This window comes from Alosa sapidissima, chromosome 16 (genome assembly GCF_018492685.1).
Source record: "Alosa sapidissima isolate fAloSap1 chromosome 16, fAloSap1.pri, whole genome shotgun sequence".
NCBI lineage: Eukaryota > Metazoa > Chordata > Actinopteri > Clupeiformes > Clupeidae > Alosa > Alosa sapidissima.
In genome coordinates this window covers 11,660,755-11,672,840 of record NC_055972.1, presented here as the reverse complement: position 1 = coordinate 11,672,840, position 12,086 = coordinate 11,660,755, and the positions used below count along the sequence as shown (strand labels likewise).

The window sequence follows — 12,086 nt, the reverse complement described above, 5'->3', positions numbered from 1 at the left end:
CCTTTCTTTTATCAGTTGAGCGAAAAGTTTTCCGTAGTGTTTTGCTAAACGTCCATCTAATGAATACTTCAATGCATTATTTCTTTCTCTCTGTGTGCCCGTCGATAGCAAAGCCGCCTCTCCACACCCATATCCCCTCCCACCCTGACCCTGTAAAGAGCCACTCCCTCTATTAATTTCACTAATGTGACTGCTTTAAACACAGCAGGATGGGAGGGAAACCAAACCAATGACACACCAGCTCACTCTAGTCTTGTTTTTATCTCTCTCTCTCTCTCTCTCTCTCTCTCTCTCTCTCTCTCTCTCTCTCTTTGTCTTTCTCTCTCTCTCTTCTCTCTCTCTCTTTGTCTCTCTCTCTTTGTCTCTCTCTCTCTTTGTTTCTCTCTCTCTCTCTCTCTCTCTCTCTCTCTCTCTCTCTCTCTCTCTCAGCTGACCACTCTTCGGGGAGCCATCCTGGAAGACGCGGTGCCCTCCACCGCCCGGCACGGCACTGCCCGCGGCCTGCCAATAAAGGAGGTTCTGGAGTATGTAGTCCCTGAGCTGAACATCCAGTGCCTGAGGCTGGCCCTCAACTCCCCCAAGGTCCCTGAGCAGCTCCTCAAATTGGACGAACAGGGGGTAAGTGCCAGCGTCAAAGACACAGGTGGACACCTTACTTAGATAGTTCGTCTACAGAGACTTCACAGATGTTTTCAAATTCTTTACAACTTGCTGTTGAATAAATACTGAACAACAGCTGCTTGTACCAAATCCAACCATTCCCTAACCATAACAATAGATTGTTCTTGACAGAGTGTCAGACAGTTTGTTTATAATTTGTAGATAGTCTGTAGTTGACCATTCTAATAAAGTGTGACTGAGCTCCCATCTCATAAGTTCACTGCCCCACTCGCACACTGACCGACTGGGAATGACCTCCCAGACAGGACTCTTTATTTTATTTTTTTTCTTATTCCACTCTCATTCCCCTCAGCACATCTCTGCTGTCCAAGATGTGTCTCTAGGTTTCCAGTGCAGTAGACAGGCAGAGCGTGCAACACCACAGATGAATCAATTGGAGGCTGACTCAGCCTGTTGTTGTCTCCCAGCCTCCCCCAGCGCACAGAGAGAATATCTCAATGAGAGGGAGGCAATAAATCGCCTGTCTCGGAGCGCCGTGCGTAGATGCAAGCCACACATCCCCTGTTAGTGCTTTTGATTGGTAGTTTTATCTTTGGCCCCTTGCGGGTGAAAAGTTTATGAGAAATATGGGCTGCTGTGATCTCGGCGCTGGAGGAGAAAAGCCCTCTCGCTCATGCGATCTGACGCCCTTTAATTTCTCGGCCTCTTTGATGAGGCCGCAATAAGAGAGGTTTTTTTATGGGGGGCGAGGCAGACACTAGAGGTGCAGTCTGCCCCATCTGTCAAAGGGACTGTTAACGTGGTGTAATTGCATTTGGCAGAAACAATGACAAGGGAAAGTTTCTCATTATGTCAGTGCAAGTAGTAGAGCTTCCCTTTTATCCCCACAGATCTGAGGAATAACAGACACACTTGTGCATCTGGGTGGCAGTGGGCCTACACACACACACACACACACACACACACACACACACACACACTGTTGGACTGCATTCCTATGTAACAAAACGTCAATGTGTTTCTCTACATTTTTCCCGTTCGGATTCGGATCTAACCCCAAACAAAATACGCCATGCCTGGAGTGGGTTTAGTGGGCCTTTGAAAGCGAGGAGGTCACAAAACAAACTAATTTACATCCTAGCGTGCACGTCAGATGGCGACTAAGCGAGGGATATCCCATTTAAAGCAACGGGCCAGATCGAGCCCGGGCCTTAACTGCAGAGTCGCGCGCCTGGAACGCAGGAGGGGAGCTTAGCGCAGAGACGCTCTCTCTCTCTCTCTCTCTCTCTCTCTCTCTCTCGCCGCATGGTCTCGGCCTGGCGTAGACAGGGGACTCCCCTCTTTGATCGTCTCTGCGAGTCGAGTTACTGTGTATTTTGAACTGCAACCAACTGGCAGGATCCACCGCAGGCCCCCAAAACCGAAAAGCCAATGAGAATGCGAGTGTTATTTTTAAAAAGCCCAACATGCTTTTATGCTTGTCTGTTTTAATCATTATTACAGAAGGGTCTAGGCGTTGGCAGGGTTTCTGACAACTTCTCTTTTTTTATTTGTTTATTTAATTATTTTTTCATGCTTTTTTTTTCCTTTCTTGGCCAGACTGGTGAATTTCATACTCGAGACCTCAGGGGTCAAAGAGGAAACATAGCTCAACTCGAGGCAAATAAACCCTCCCTACTGACCTGCCTGCTACATTCCTGTAAACTTCTCTGCCACATTCTTCATAGTGACTTCATGCCAGTAGTCAGTGCTGTAGATGTTTGCATATGTTTTAGTTTTGTTTTGTTTATGGTGGTGTAAGTGAAGCCGAGGCCATTAATACAAAGAGAGTGTGTCCGTGAGAGTGGCAGACGTGTTGTGGGGTGCCCATGTGAGAGTGGAGGAGTGGTGCAAGGAAGGTGTGTGAGAGAGAGAGAGAGAGAGAGAGAGGCTGGAGACATCATGATCCTGGGGATCAGTGTAGCTGCCAGCCACAGCAGGGGGAGAGAGATGGAGGGAGAGAGATGGAGGGAGAGAGATGGAGGGAGAGAGATGGAGGGAGAGAGATGGAGGGAGAGAGATGGAGGGAGATGGAGGGAGAGAGAGAGGGAGATGGAGGGAGGGAGATGGAGGGAGGGAGATGGAGGGAGGGAGATAGAGGGAGAGAGAGAGGGAGATGGAGGGAGGGAGAAAGGGACATGAGGAGGAGGAGGGAGAGGGGAGGGAGAGGGGAGGGAGATGGAGAGGGAGAGGCAGACAGACTGAGGGAAAGCCTAATCAGGCAGACTACAGCAGGGCTGTCCGCATTTGCTGAACTTTGCTTCTCCAGACTGAGCTGGCCAATACTGTCTTAATGCCCTTGATACCTTTGCAACGCCTTACATTTCTGCAGACATGTTTGAGAATATAGTTGCATTTTTCATGAATAAGGAAATGGCATAATTACAGGCAAATAAGAGTGCCAGAGGTCATGGCCTTCCACATGATGGATGTGCATACCGTAATTTGACTCTAACTTGACTAATCTCTCCTTATTAATTCTTGCATTAATTCATCGCAAACATTTCCTGCTCAGTTTGACTAGCAACAGCAGAAAGCTCCCCCCCCCCCCCCCCCCCACACACACACACACACACACACACACACACATACCTATATTATATAAAGGCTTGGATGAATGTGGACTCAATGACCTGATTGGTAGATTGTTAGATACAATGGGCAGATGTCTCTGTTGACCCCCAGGGCTTGATAGAAGCTGAAAAGCACAGCAGTGTCACAGTCAGAGCAAGCCTGGAAGAGAGAAAGAGAGAGAATGAGAGAGAGAGTTACATAAACCATGCATCTCTCTTTCTCTCTTTCTCTCTCTTTCTCCGCTCTGTCAGACAAGACACAGTGTCCCCTAACAGTTTGTTCCAGGACCAGGGGGAAAGGATTCATTTTCTCACTCTCCCTTGCTGTCTGTCCCTCTCTCTCTCTCTCTCTCTCTCTCTCTCTCTCTCTCTCTCTCTCCTCTCTCTCTCTCTCTCTCTCTCTCTCTCTCTCTCTCTCTCTCTCTGGATGCCCTTATTTTCTCATTCCTCTGCCAGTCCTTTCACTCTGCTGAGGTCATTTAGGACCAGGAGGTTGCAGCTGAGAGAAGGAGGGAGCGAGAGAGAGAGAGAGAGACAGAGGGAAAAGGAGAGGACAACATGTGATGGAGAAATAGATTCTGTTTTCTTATCAGGCTTGGCACTATACTGGTTGTGGCAGAGCGTTTTGACAGGTTTTCCAGGCTAGCTTGGCCTTTAGGCTTTTTAGATCTAGCTGTGTGGTCCCTAAAAGCCTTGTGCCTAGAAAGCCTTGTGCCCCGCCCCCCCCCCCCCCCCCCCCCCCCCCCCCCGTCAGTCCCTAAAGGTCCATCCAGTTAGGAGTCCATGTGAAGAAGGACCTATAGTGGGCTTATGGTGCCTGTTTAAGCTATAAAGGTTCACCGCCCTGTGCACAGAAGGCTCTCGGATTGCAGCCATTTTGTTTATGAATTTTACCGTCTCTTCATAAGCCTTTTGTAAATTCCTGTGGTCAGCCAGTCCATGAGATGCACATGTGTGGGCGGACAGATTGGCTTTATCTGTGGCATGCCTGAGGTTAAACAGTGAAAAAAAAAAAAAAAATAAGAATGGCTTTTTGACCATGGCACTGCCATGGCTGCCTTCCTCTGAACTGCATTATCAGTGCTTCAGTGGACGCCGCTGGAGACCGCACTATCCAATCGCTCGGCAGACTCAGGAGTGAGTTCCAGTGTGCGACGACGTCTCCATGACAACAGACCGAGAGACGTGCTGGGAGCACTTGACCTGAGAGAACCAGAAAGGGAGGGAAAAAGAAGTGGAGGAAAAGAAAGAGGTTGTTAGAGGAAGAAAAGTCGAAGAGAATGGAGAGAGAGAGAGAGAGAAGTCCGTCTCAGTCAGAGGGCTTTTGTAAGCTTCCTACGCCAGGCAGCCAGTCTCTAGCTCATTAACCTCAATCTGTGAGGTCTTTTCCCAGCCAGAGGTGCTACATTATGATAATGAAGAATAAGACTAGACAGTGTGCCGGCTGCACATTCCCATCATTGGTACGGCCTTTCTCTAAGTCGCTCCTACTCCTACTTGTCCACAGTGGGTCAATAGATTTAGTATGTAAATTGCGTAAAAGCAAACTGCGTCCTTGCATACTTGGTTCTTCATCATGAGGAAGTGGAGCTGGACCTCAAAGTGTGCGCCCATGGGCAGAGCTACATTTTAAGTAAGAACAGTGGTGTTAGTGATGGTTAGTGGTTAAGAGGTAACAGATTAAAGCTTTTTTACCCGTCTGTATTGACATGCATTGTAATTTCTTAGCTTACCATCTTCAGCTATGTTCCAGTATTGTGGCCATAATTGGAGTTGGTCCATCAAGATGCTCTCAAGATGCTCTTTCACCCATACTAAAAGCATAACACACTGCTTTTTATCCAATCTTTTCTAGGAGTAAGAATACTATAGGAAAGACATTATATACTTTCTTCATGAAATTAACTATTGTGGTTTAATATGGAGTATTATATGAGTTTCATGTTTAGCGCGATGCTGTAGGCGCTGTATTTATTTATTACGCAGTTGACATAACTGTGGAACATGTGCCATCTGTTGAGTTAGCCATAATCCCAGTCAAGGGAAGGAATGTGTGGCTGTCTGCTGCACTGGCCTTTTCTTAGTCTTTGGTATTAACCCTGTGTGAGTTAGGTGCTGTGAAAAGGCTTTGACATTTTGCAGGCTGCCTTGCAGACAGCAGGTTAATGCTGAGTAGGAGTGAGAAAGAGATGCAGCGGCATAAAACTATGGATAGGACAAGTGCACTTGAAGGAAAAGAAGCTAACTCCTTTGTTTTTCAAATGACCAGGTGGTTTTCTAGAAATATAAAACCTTACAAAGCTACAGTATTCGACTTATATGTATGAATGATACAGTAAAAAAATGGAGCAGTTGGGTACTCATAAATCTCAAATCAACTCAATCTCGTCGTAGTTAAGGCTTAAACTGGAATGCTATGATGTCTCTCTCAATTACTGTCTGTAATGTACTAATACTGCATCACTGCAATAGACCTCAGTGTCCATCTGTATCCAGCTGTTCATCTCTATCCACCTTTGTGATTGTTTCACTATCTCTGCTGGTCTTCCTTGCATTTGTACTGATGGATGTATTGGGTTTTGTTTTGCAGCTGAGTTTCCAGCACAAGGTGGGTGTCCTGTACTGCAAGGCTGGCCAGAGCACAGAGGAGGAGATGTACAACAACGAGAGCGCCGGACCGGCCCTGGACGAGTTCCTGGACCTGCTGGGCCACAGAGTGCGCCTCAAGGGTTTCACCAAGTACAGAGCCCAGCTGGACAACAAGAGTAAGACAGGACTCGTGTGTACAAATCAGCACACACACACACACACACACACATACACACACACACATACACACACACACATACACACACACATACAAACACACACACACACACACACACACACATATGCACACAGACAGAAGCAGCACACACACTCACATGCACGCACACACACACACACACACACAGAGGCAGCGCACACACACACACACACATACACACACACACACACACACACTAGTATGTATTCTTGTATACGACCTGCATACCTACCCTCTTACATACCACTCAAGTACTCTTGCGTTAAGTCATGCTTCATATGACAAGGAAAATATGAACACGCTCATCACATGCCTGTGTACTGTTTTTGCTTTGGTGTTTCTGTTTTACTGTAAGTTCTGAAAGTGTGCCTCTCCGTGTTCACACTTGATCAAACCCGTCCATCCACACACACGCATGCTGCCTGCCTCCCTGCTCCCTTGATCCATCACTGCGAGATGGATGTTGATGGGGCATGGAGGAGAGGTGTATGGAAAGCAGCTGTCTCATCTGTTCTCTCCGGATCATGTGGATTCGCAGCTTGGTTACCCACTATCTGTGTGTGTGTGTGTGTGTGTGTGTGTGTGTGTGTGTGTGAGAGAGAGACAGAGACAGAGACAGTACACTTTATGTTGTGCATGTATATACACATGTGTGTGAGTGTGTGTGTGAGTGAGTAAGATAATGTGTGTGTGTGTGTGTGTGTGTGTGGTTGTGGTTGTATGTGTGTAAGGTGATAAGCATGTGTGTGTCTCTGCGTGTGTTTGCTCTTAGCCTCATTACTGTTCTCTTTGTTCCCACACCTCGGCGTAATTGATTAGCTGCCAGACACCTGCCTTGTTTTGCGCTGCTTTGGATCCGTCTCCGATGAGGGTCTCATTGTGTGCATATCTGTAGCCATGCGGGGCTCCACATCGCCCGCGCAATGACCACGTCCTCCATCTCTCCCCCTCTTCCGTCTGTTCACAGCGGACTCCACGGGCACACACTCCCTCTACACCACCTACAAAGACTACGAGCTGATGTTCCACGTCTCCACCCTTCTGCCCTACACCCCCAATAACAAGCAGCAGGTGAGTGTGTGTGTGTGTGTGTCAAGTTGGGGGGGGTGGGGGACTTTACGGATGGCTAAGATCAGAGGTTATCGTCAACCCTATTTGACTTGATACGTGTCTAGGATTAAAAGTGGCCTCTCATGCTATTATTCTGGAGAGGGAGTGTGGGAAAAACGAGGAAACAAGACCCTTTAACTGGAAATGTGTTCAAAACATGCTGGGATGATTCATTTGGTCTTACCCACGGTTACTCCGTAATTTGGAATAGTAGCTTAGCTCACTGGTGGTGGATGGGTTGAGTGTGTGATCGTTTGGGCCCCAGAATGGGAATATAGATGACGTAATTGGTGACCACAGAGATGATATCTCCTCAAACAGGAAGCAGAGACACAAACTGGTACTCATTTCCCAGTCAGTCCTTAGTGTTAGGCTCTATCCACACTTACGTAAGCTAGTTCACTTGTTGCCACAATACAAACAAAGCAAAGCGTTTGTTTATGCGTTATTGGCTTGAAACCTCTGGTGGATGATAAAATGTAACATTTAATGTTCTCACCTATGCTCTCAATCACTTGGTCAGTCTGTGCTCTTTAGCCACAGCAGGGGGAGGGGGGGGGGGGGTTGTGGGTGTGTGTCTTGTCTGGCATGGAAGCTTGTGGCTTGTGGGTCGATGTTGCTGTGATTACGGTTGCTGAATCCTTTGGCCAGCCAGCTCTGCTAATCATGACAGCTCGAGTCCAGTGGCAGCCAAGGCCTCCAAATCTGCCTCTCTGAGCCCACAGTGCTTCTGGTCAGTGGAGACACCAGAGGATTACTGGGAGGCTGGGATTTTTGGTTTTATTAAAGGGTTGGTGACCTTTTAGTGAGATTTCATGAAGGGTCATGTGCTTATTTTGTGCTTATGTGTCTGTGTTGACTTTGCAATCACAATCGCATCCAAAAAGAGAGATCATTAAATCCATATGTCCTCTGTCCCCTCTATTCAGGAAGCGTTTGGGACTATTTGGATAAGGGATATTAAGTGGGGGGGTTTTTTTTGGGGGGGAGCATCTACTTGTGACCATAGTTTGTCTTTTGAGGAGAGTTGTGTGGATATGTGGAGGCCGCGTCTGTCCCCTCTTGATTGGCAGGATTAGTGGATTTTGCTCCCCCTTTGTTCCCTGTCCTCGAAACTCCATTCGATTGCGTGGGATTAGTGTTTTAATTCTGCCGGGCGGTAAGCCTCCAGAAAGGCCCAAGAAGAGATCACCTTCTCATCTCTTCATCCAGCCCGTTTCGCCCATAATCCTGTTTGTCTGCAAACCCTGCAGCGGGACAGACAGGTTAAAGCTCTCCCCCCTTCCATTTCTCTCTCTCTCTCTGTCGCTCTGGCTGTCTCCCTCTCTCCCTCTCTCTCTCTCTTTCTCCTGCTCTCCATAGCTCTCTCTTTCTCCCTTCTACTTCCTGGAGGGCAAAGCGTTCAGGCAGTTGAGGTTAATGATGGTTTGGGTTGCCTGCCTGCCTCCCAGAGTAAGCTGCCGTATACCACACAGAACATCTGGGCGCTGATGTCTGGTTTTTAGGGGAGTCATGAAAAAAGACAGAAAATCCCACCACCAGCCTGTGATGCACCACATCTGTATGGTCTTAAAGCGGCTTGGTTAAGTGTCAGTTCCTGGAACTTGACGTTTCTATCGGCACAGCTGGAATTATGTGGTGTGTGTGTGTGTGTGTGTGTGTTCATCCAAAATTTGGATGCAATTCTCTGAATAAATCTCTCATGACAGCCTCCCTGACTGAAATAGATTTGGAATAGAGGGTGGCTATCGGGACCAAATACTATACTGTTTGTAAAGGCAGTCCCAATTAATGTGGAACCACATGGAATAACACAGAATGCTAAGCATGTGGTCCAGTTGTTTTTTTCTTTCTCTTTAGCTCATAGCATCTCTGGATTGTGGTCCAGTTTTAATGTCGTCATTTGAGTGTGTACCTCCGATCTGTGGCTGATGCTCCCAGGGAATCATCTCTCAGTGCTAGATTAATTTGCTTCCTTTTGTCACTAATCTTCTTTTCTTTTTCCTCTCCTCCTCCTCCTCTGTCTATTCTTCCGCTATCTCTCCACACCAGCTGTTGAGGAAGAGGCACATAGGAAACGACATCGTCACTATTGTTTTCCAAGAGCCTGGCTCCCTGCCTTTCACTCCCAAAAACATTCGCTCCCACTTCCAGCATGTGTTTGTCATCGTCAAAGTCCACAACCCCTGCACAGAGAATGTGTGCTACAGGTATGCCTTCATCCTCAGACTGATGTGTGTGTGTGTGTGTGTGTGTGTTGGGGGGGGGGGATCAAGAGTGAGTCAGTATATGTTAAGAGGGTCGAGAAGTGACAGAATGCAAACTAACAATTACCAAAGCACTTTAGTACAGAACGCAGAGTATGCTGATCTGAAGTCACAACCTTTAGACGATTGAGAGGAGAGCATTCATCTTTGATGATCTGTAAGCACTTTCAGAAAATAAAAGTATATCTGAGAGACTTTAAAGTGAGGGAATTATGTTGTCACTTGAAAGATGCCTATAATTTCACTTCAAGATGATATTTAAACCATTGTTTCAATGATCTAATTATTTTTAAAGAGGATTGTAATTACAGTTCATATCTCTGAAGGCTCACAAGTGGCTCTTTTTTTGAGTTTTGCATCTTGACAAGATTGTGCACGTTTAATATGTGGTTTGAAACCTGAGCAACAAACACTCTGAAGTTTTAATGAGCCTAGACTATGTACAGAATCTTTAGACAGCTCTTTTCGCAGTATCACAGTGGATGCATCCAAAATTATCTGAAATTGCTTGTGTAATTATGGTTTTTCAAGGTGATGCAACTACATCGGGTTGTTCTTTTACATGTGCTACTTACTTTCAGCATATTGTTCTTTTTATCCTCCTATAGCTGGTTTGCAACCATTTAAGATATTCATGAAAATGTTGATTTCCAGTGCTGTTGGATTTGAACAGCAGTGGTGTTACTATTGTATTGGTTGTAAGTGTCTATTTTTAAATCTAAATCATCTCTCTGTCCAGTGTGGCTGTGTCTCGATCGAAAGATGTGCCTCCCTTTGGTCCTCCCATCCCCAAGGGCGTAACCTTCCCAAAGTCCGCCGTGTTCAGGGACTTCCTGCTCGCCAAGGTGATCAACGGCGAGAACGCGGCGCACAAGTCGGAGAAGTTCCGCGCCATGGCCACGCGCACACGGCAGGAGTACCTGAAGGACCTGGCGGAGAACTTTGTCAGCACGGCCACCGTAGACTCGGCCGTCAAGTTCAGCTTCATCACCCTCGGCGCCAAGAAGAAGGAACGCAGCAAGCCGCGCAAGGACGCTCACCTGCACAGCGTGGGAGCCATCACCTGGAGCGTGGTGGCCCGTGACTTTGGCCACTCGGCCGACGTGAGCTGCCTGCTGGGCGTCTCCAACGAGTTCATCGTGCTCGTGGAGGAGGACTCCAAGAACGTGGTGTTCAACTGCTCCTGCCGCGACGTCATCGGCTGGACGTCCAGCGTGGGCGCCGTCAAGGTGTTCTACGAGCGAGGCGAGTGCGTCATGTTCTCGGCGCTCGAGCACTGCGCGGAGGACATCCAGGAGATTGTCCAGCGACTGGAGGTAGGTTCACATCACTGAGCTTTTTAAGTTTGTCTTGACCCAGTCATATCTGGAGTTAGGTTTTCTATCCAAAACAATAGCTCTTCCATCCCCACCACAGCATCAATAAATATGGAAATATTAGGTGCAGTGATCTCTATCATGCTACACTTTTACTTTGCCCTTGAGCAGTTTTTTTTTTCCCCACTAGTGCACATAATTTTTTTTGTCTATGATGAAATGCATTAAAAAATCACGGCAGTGATGAACAGCCCTCTGGTGAACCCCCAGTGGATGCATAATTCACGGCCCTTTAACAGCTGTGCTAAGGTGACCCGGAGTGTGCGACCCTGGAGTAATTAAACGCAGCCCCTCTCTCTCATTTCAAAGGGGCCTCATTTCCATCCGTCCCAACAAAAACACACCAGTTTCCTCTCTCCTCCCCAGTGAAACCCAGGAAGAGAGTCACCGTCTGCGGTGGCTTATCTGGGCTAGGTATCGCAGCGCTCTCTCCTTCAAGCAAATCTGAAGGATTTCTCTGACTTAGCCTCAGAAACACGTTTTGCCTCTGAGGGTAAGCGGGGAGTGATAATTAAGGGCTGTGCCTTTTTTTTTTTTTTTTTGCGGTAGCCATGTTGAGCGAGGCTGCTCTACTTTGGAGTCGTGTAAAAGCCGTCTCCACAGACATATGCAGACTACCTGCCGACTTGGCATTACTCTCCTTTCGTGCTGACCTGTGAACAGCTTGTTTGGAGAGGCAAACTTAATAATTGGCTTTTTCTAAGCTCTGGGATATCTCATCATAAGCTTCTTACAAGCTCCCCACCCTCCCCGAGATCAGATAGCATGAGATCTCAGCAGTTTTGACCTCAGCTGATTGAACATTATTCCTTGCTGGGACCCATTTGATGTTTAAAGCATTACAGCCTCGTGTCAAGATTTTTTTTTTTATCTTCGTGTTATCTAATATGTTTTAAGAGTTCATCTGATGCCCTCCAAAGATTAAATTAGGTGACCTGACAAACAAAGCTGTCTTTACAACTGTTTTTGTTGTTGGTCTAGTTCGGGCTATTGTTCAAAGGAGAAGGGCATTTGTGGTCACTCTCACTCTGTGATACTGTCTATGACCCATCTGAGTGAGCACTAAATGGACAACAGAAATAGAATTATGTCCTCTAAAAGAGATGCCTTTGTCCACGTAGGTCAATCCCTCTGGTGATGGACACTAGAGCTTGTTATGTACGTAACTGAACCATGGTCCTCATCCTGTTACCGTTTTATTGTTGCGCATTTGGTGTTAAAGAGGCCAAGTTGGCACAACAGATCAAATGCCAGTGTCCTGGGAAAGCCATACTGTACAGTATGTCACTCTCAA

The 12,086-nt window shown here is 47.0% G+C and overlaps 1 protein-coding gene across 5 annotated transcripts in view; it reads left to right on the top strand.

Moving 5' to 3' along the window:
* The window catches only part of LOC121685167 (signal-induced proliferation-associated 1-like protein 2), a 105,328-nt gene that overhangs the window by 45,836 nt on the left and 47,406 nt on the right, over positions 1 to 12,086 (top strand). For all 5 annotated transcript variants that reach the window (XM_042065527.1, XM_042065525.1, XM_042065522.1 and 2 more), the window contains exons 4-8: positions 430 to 618; positions 5,824 to 5,998; positions 7,007 to 7,110; positions 9,202 to 9,359; positions 10,156 to 10,732. In XM_042065527.1, the coding sequence (XP_041921461.1) occupies positions 430 to 618; positions 5,824 to 5,998; positions 7,007 to 7,110; positions 9,202 to 9,359; positions 10,156 to 10,732 (1,203 nt within the window). The remainder of the gene's footprint in view (positions 1 to 429; positions 619 to 5,823; positions 5,999 to 7,006; positions 7,111 to 9,201; positions 9,360 to 10,155; positions 10,733 to 12,086) is intronic.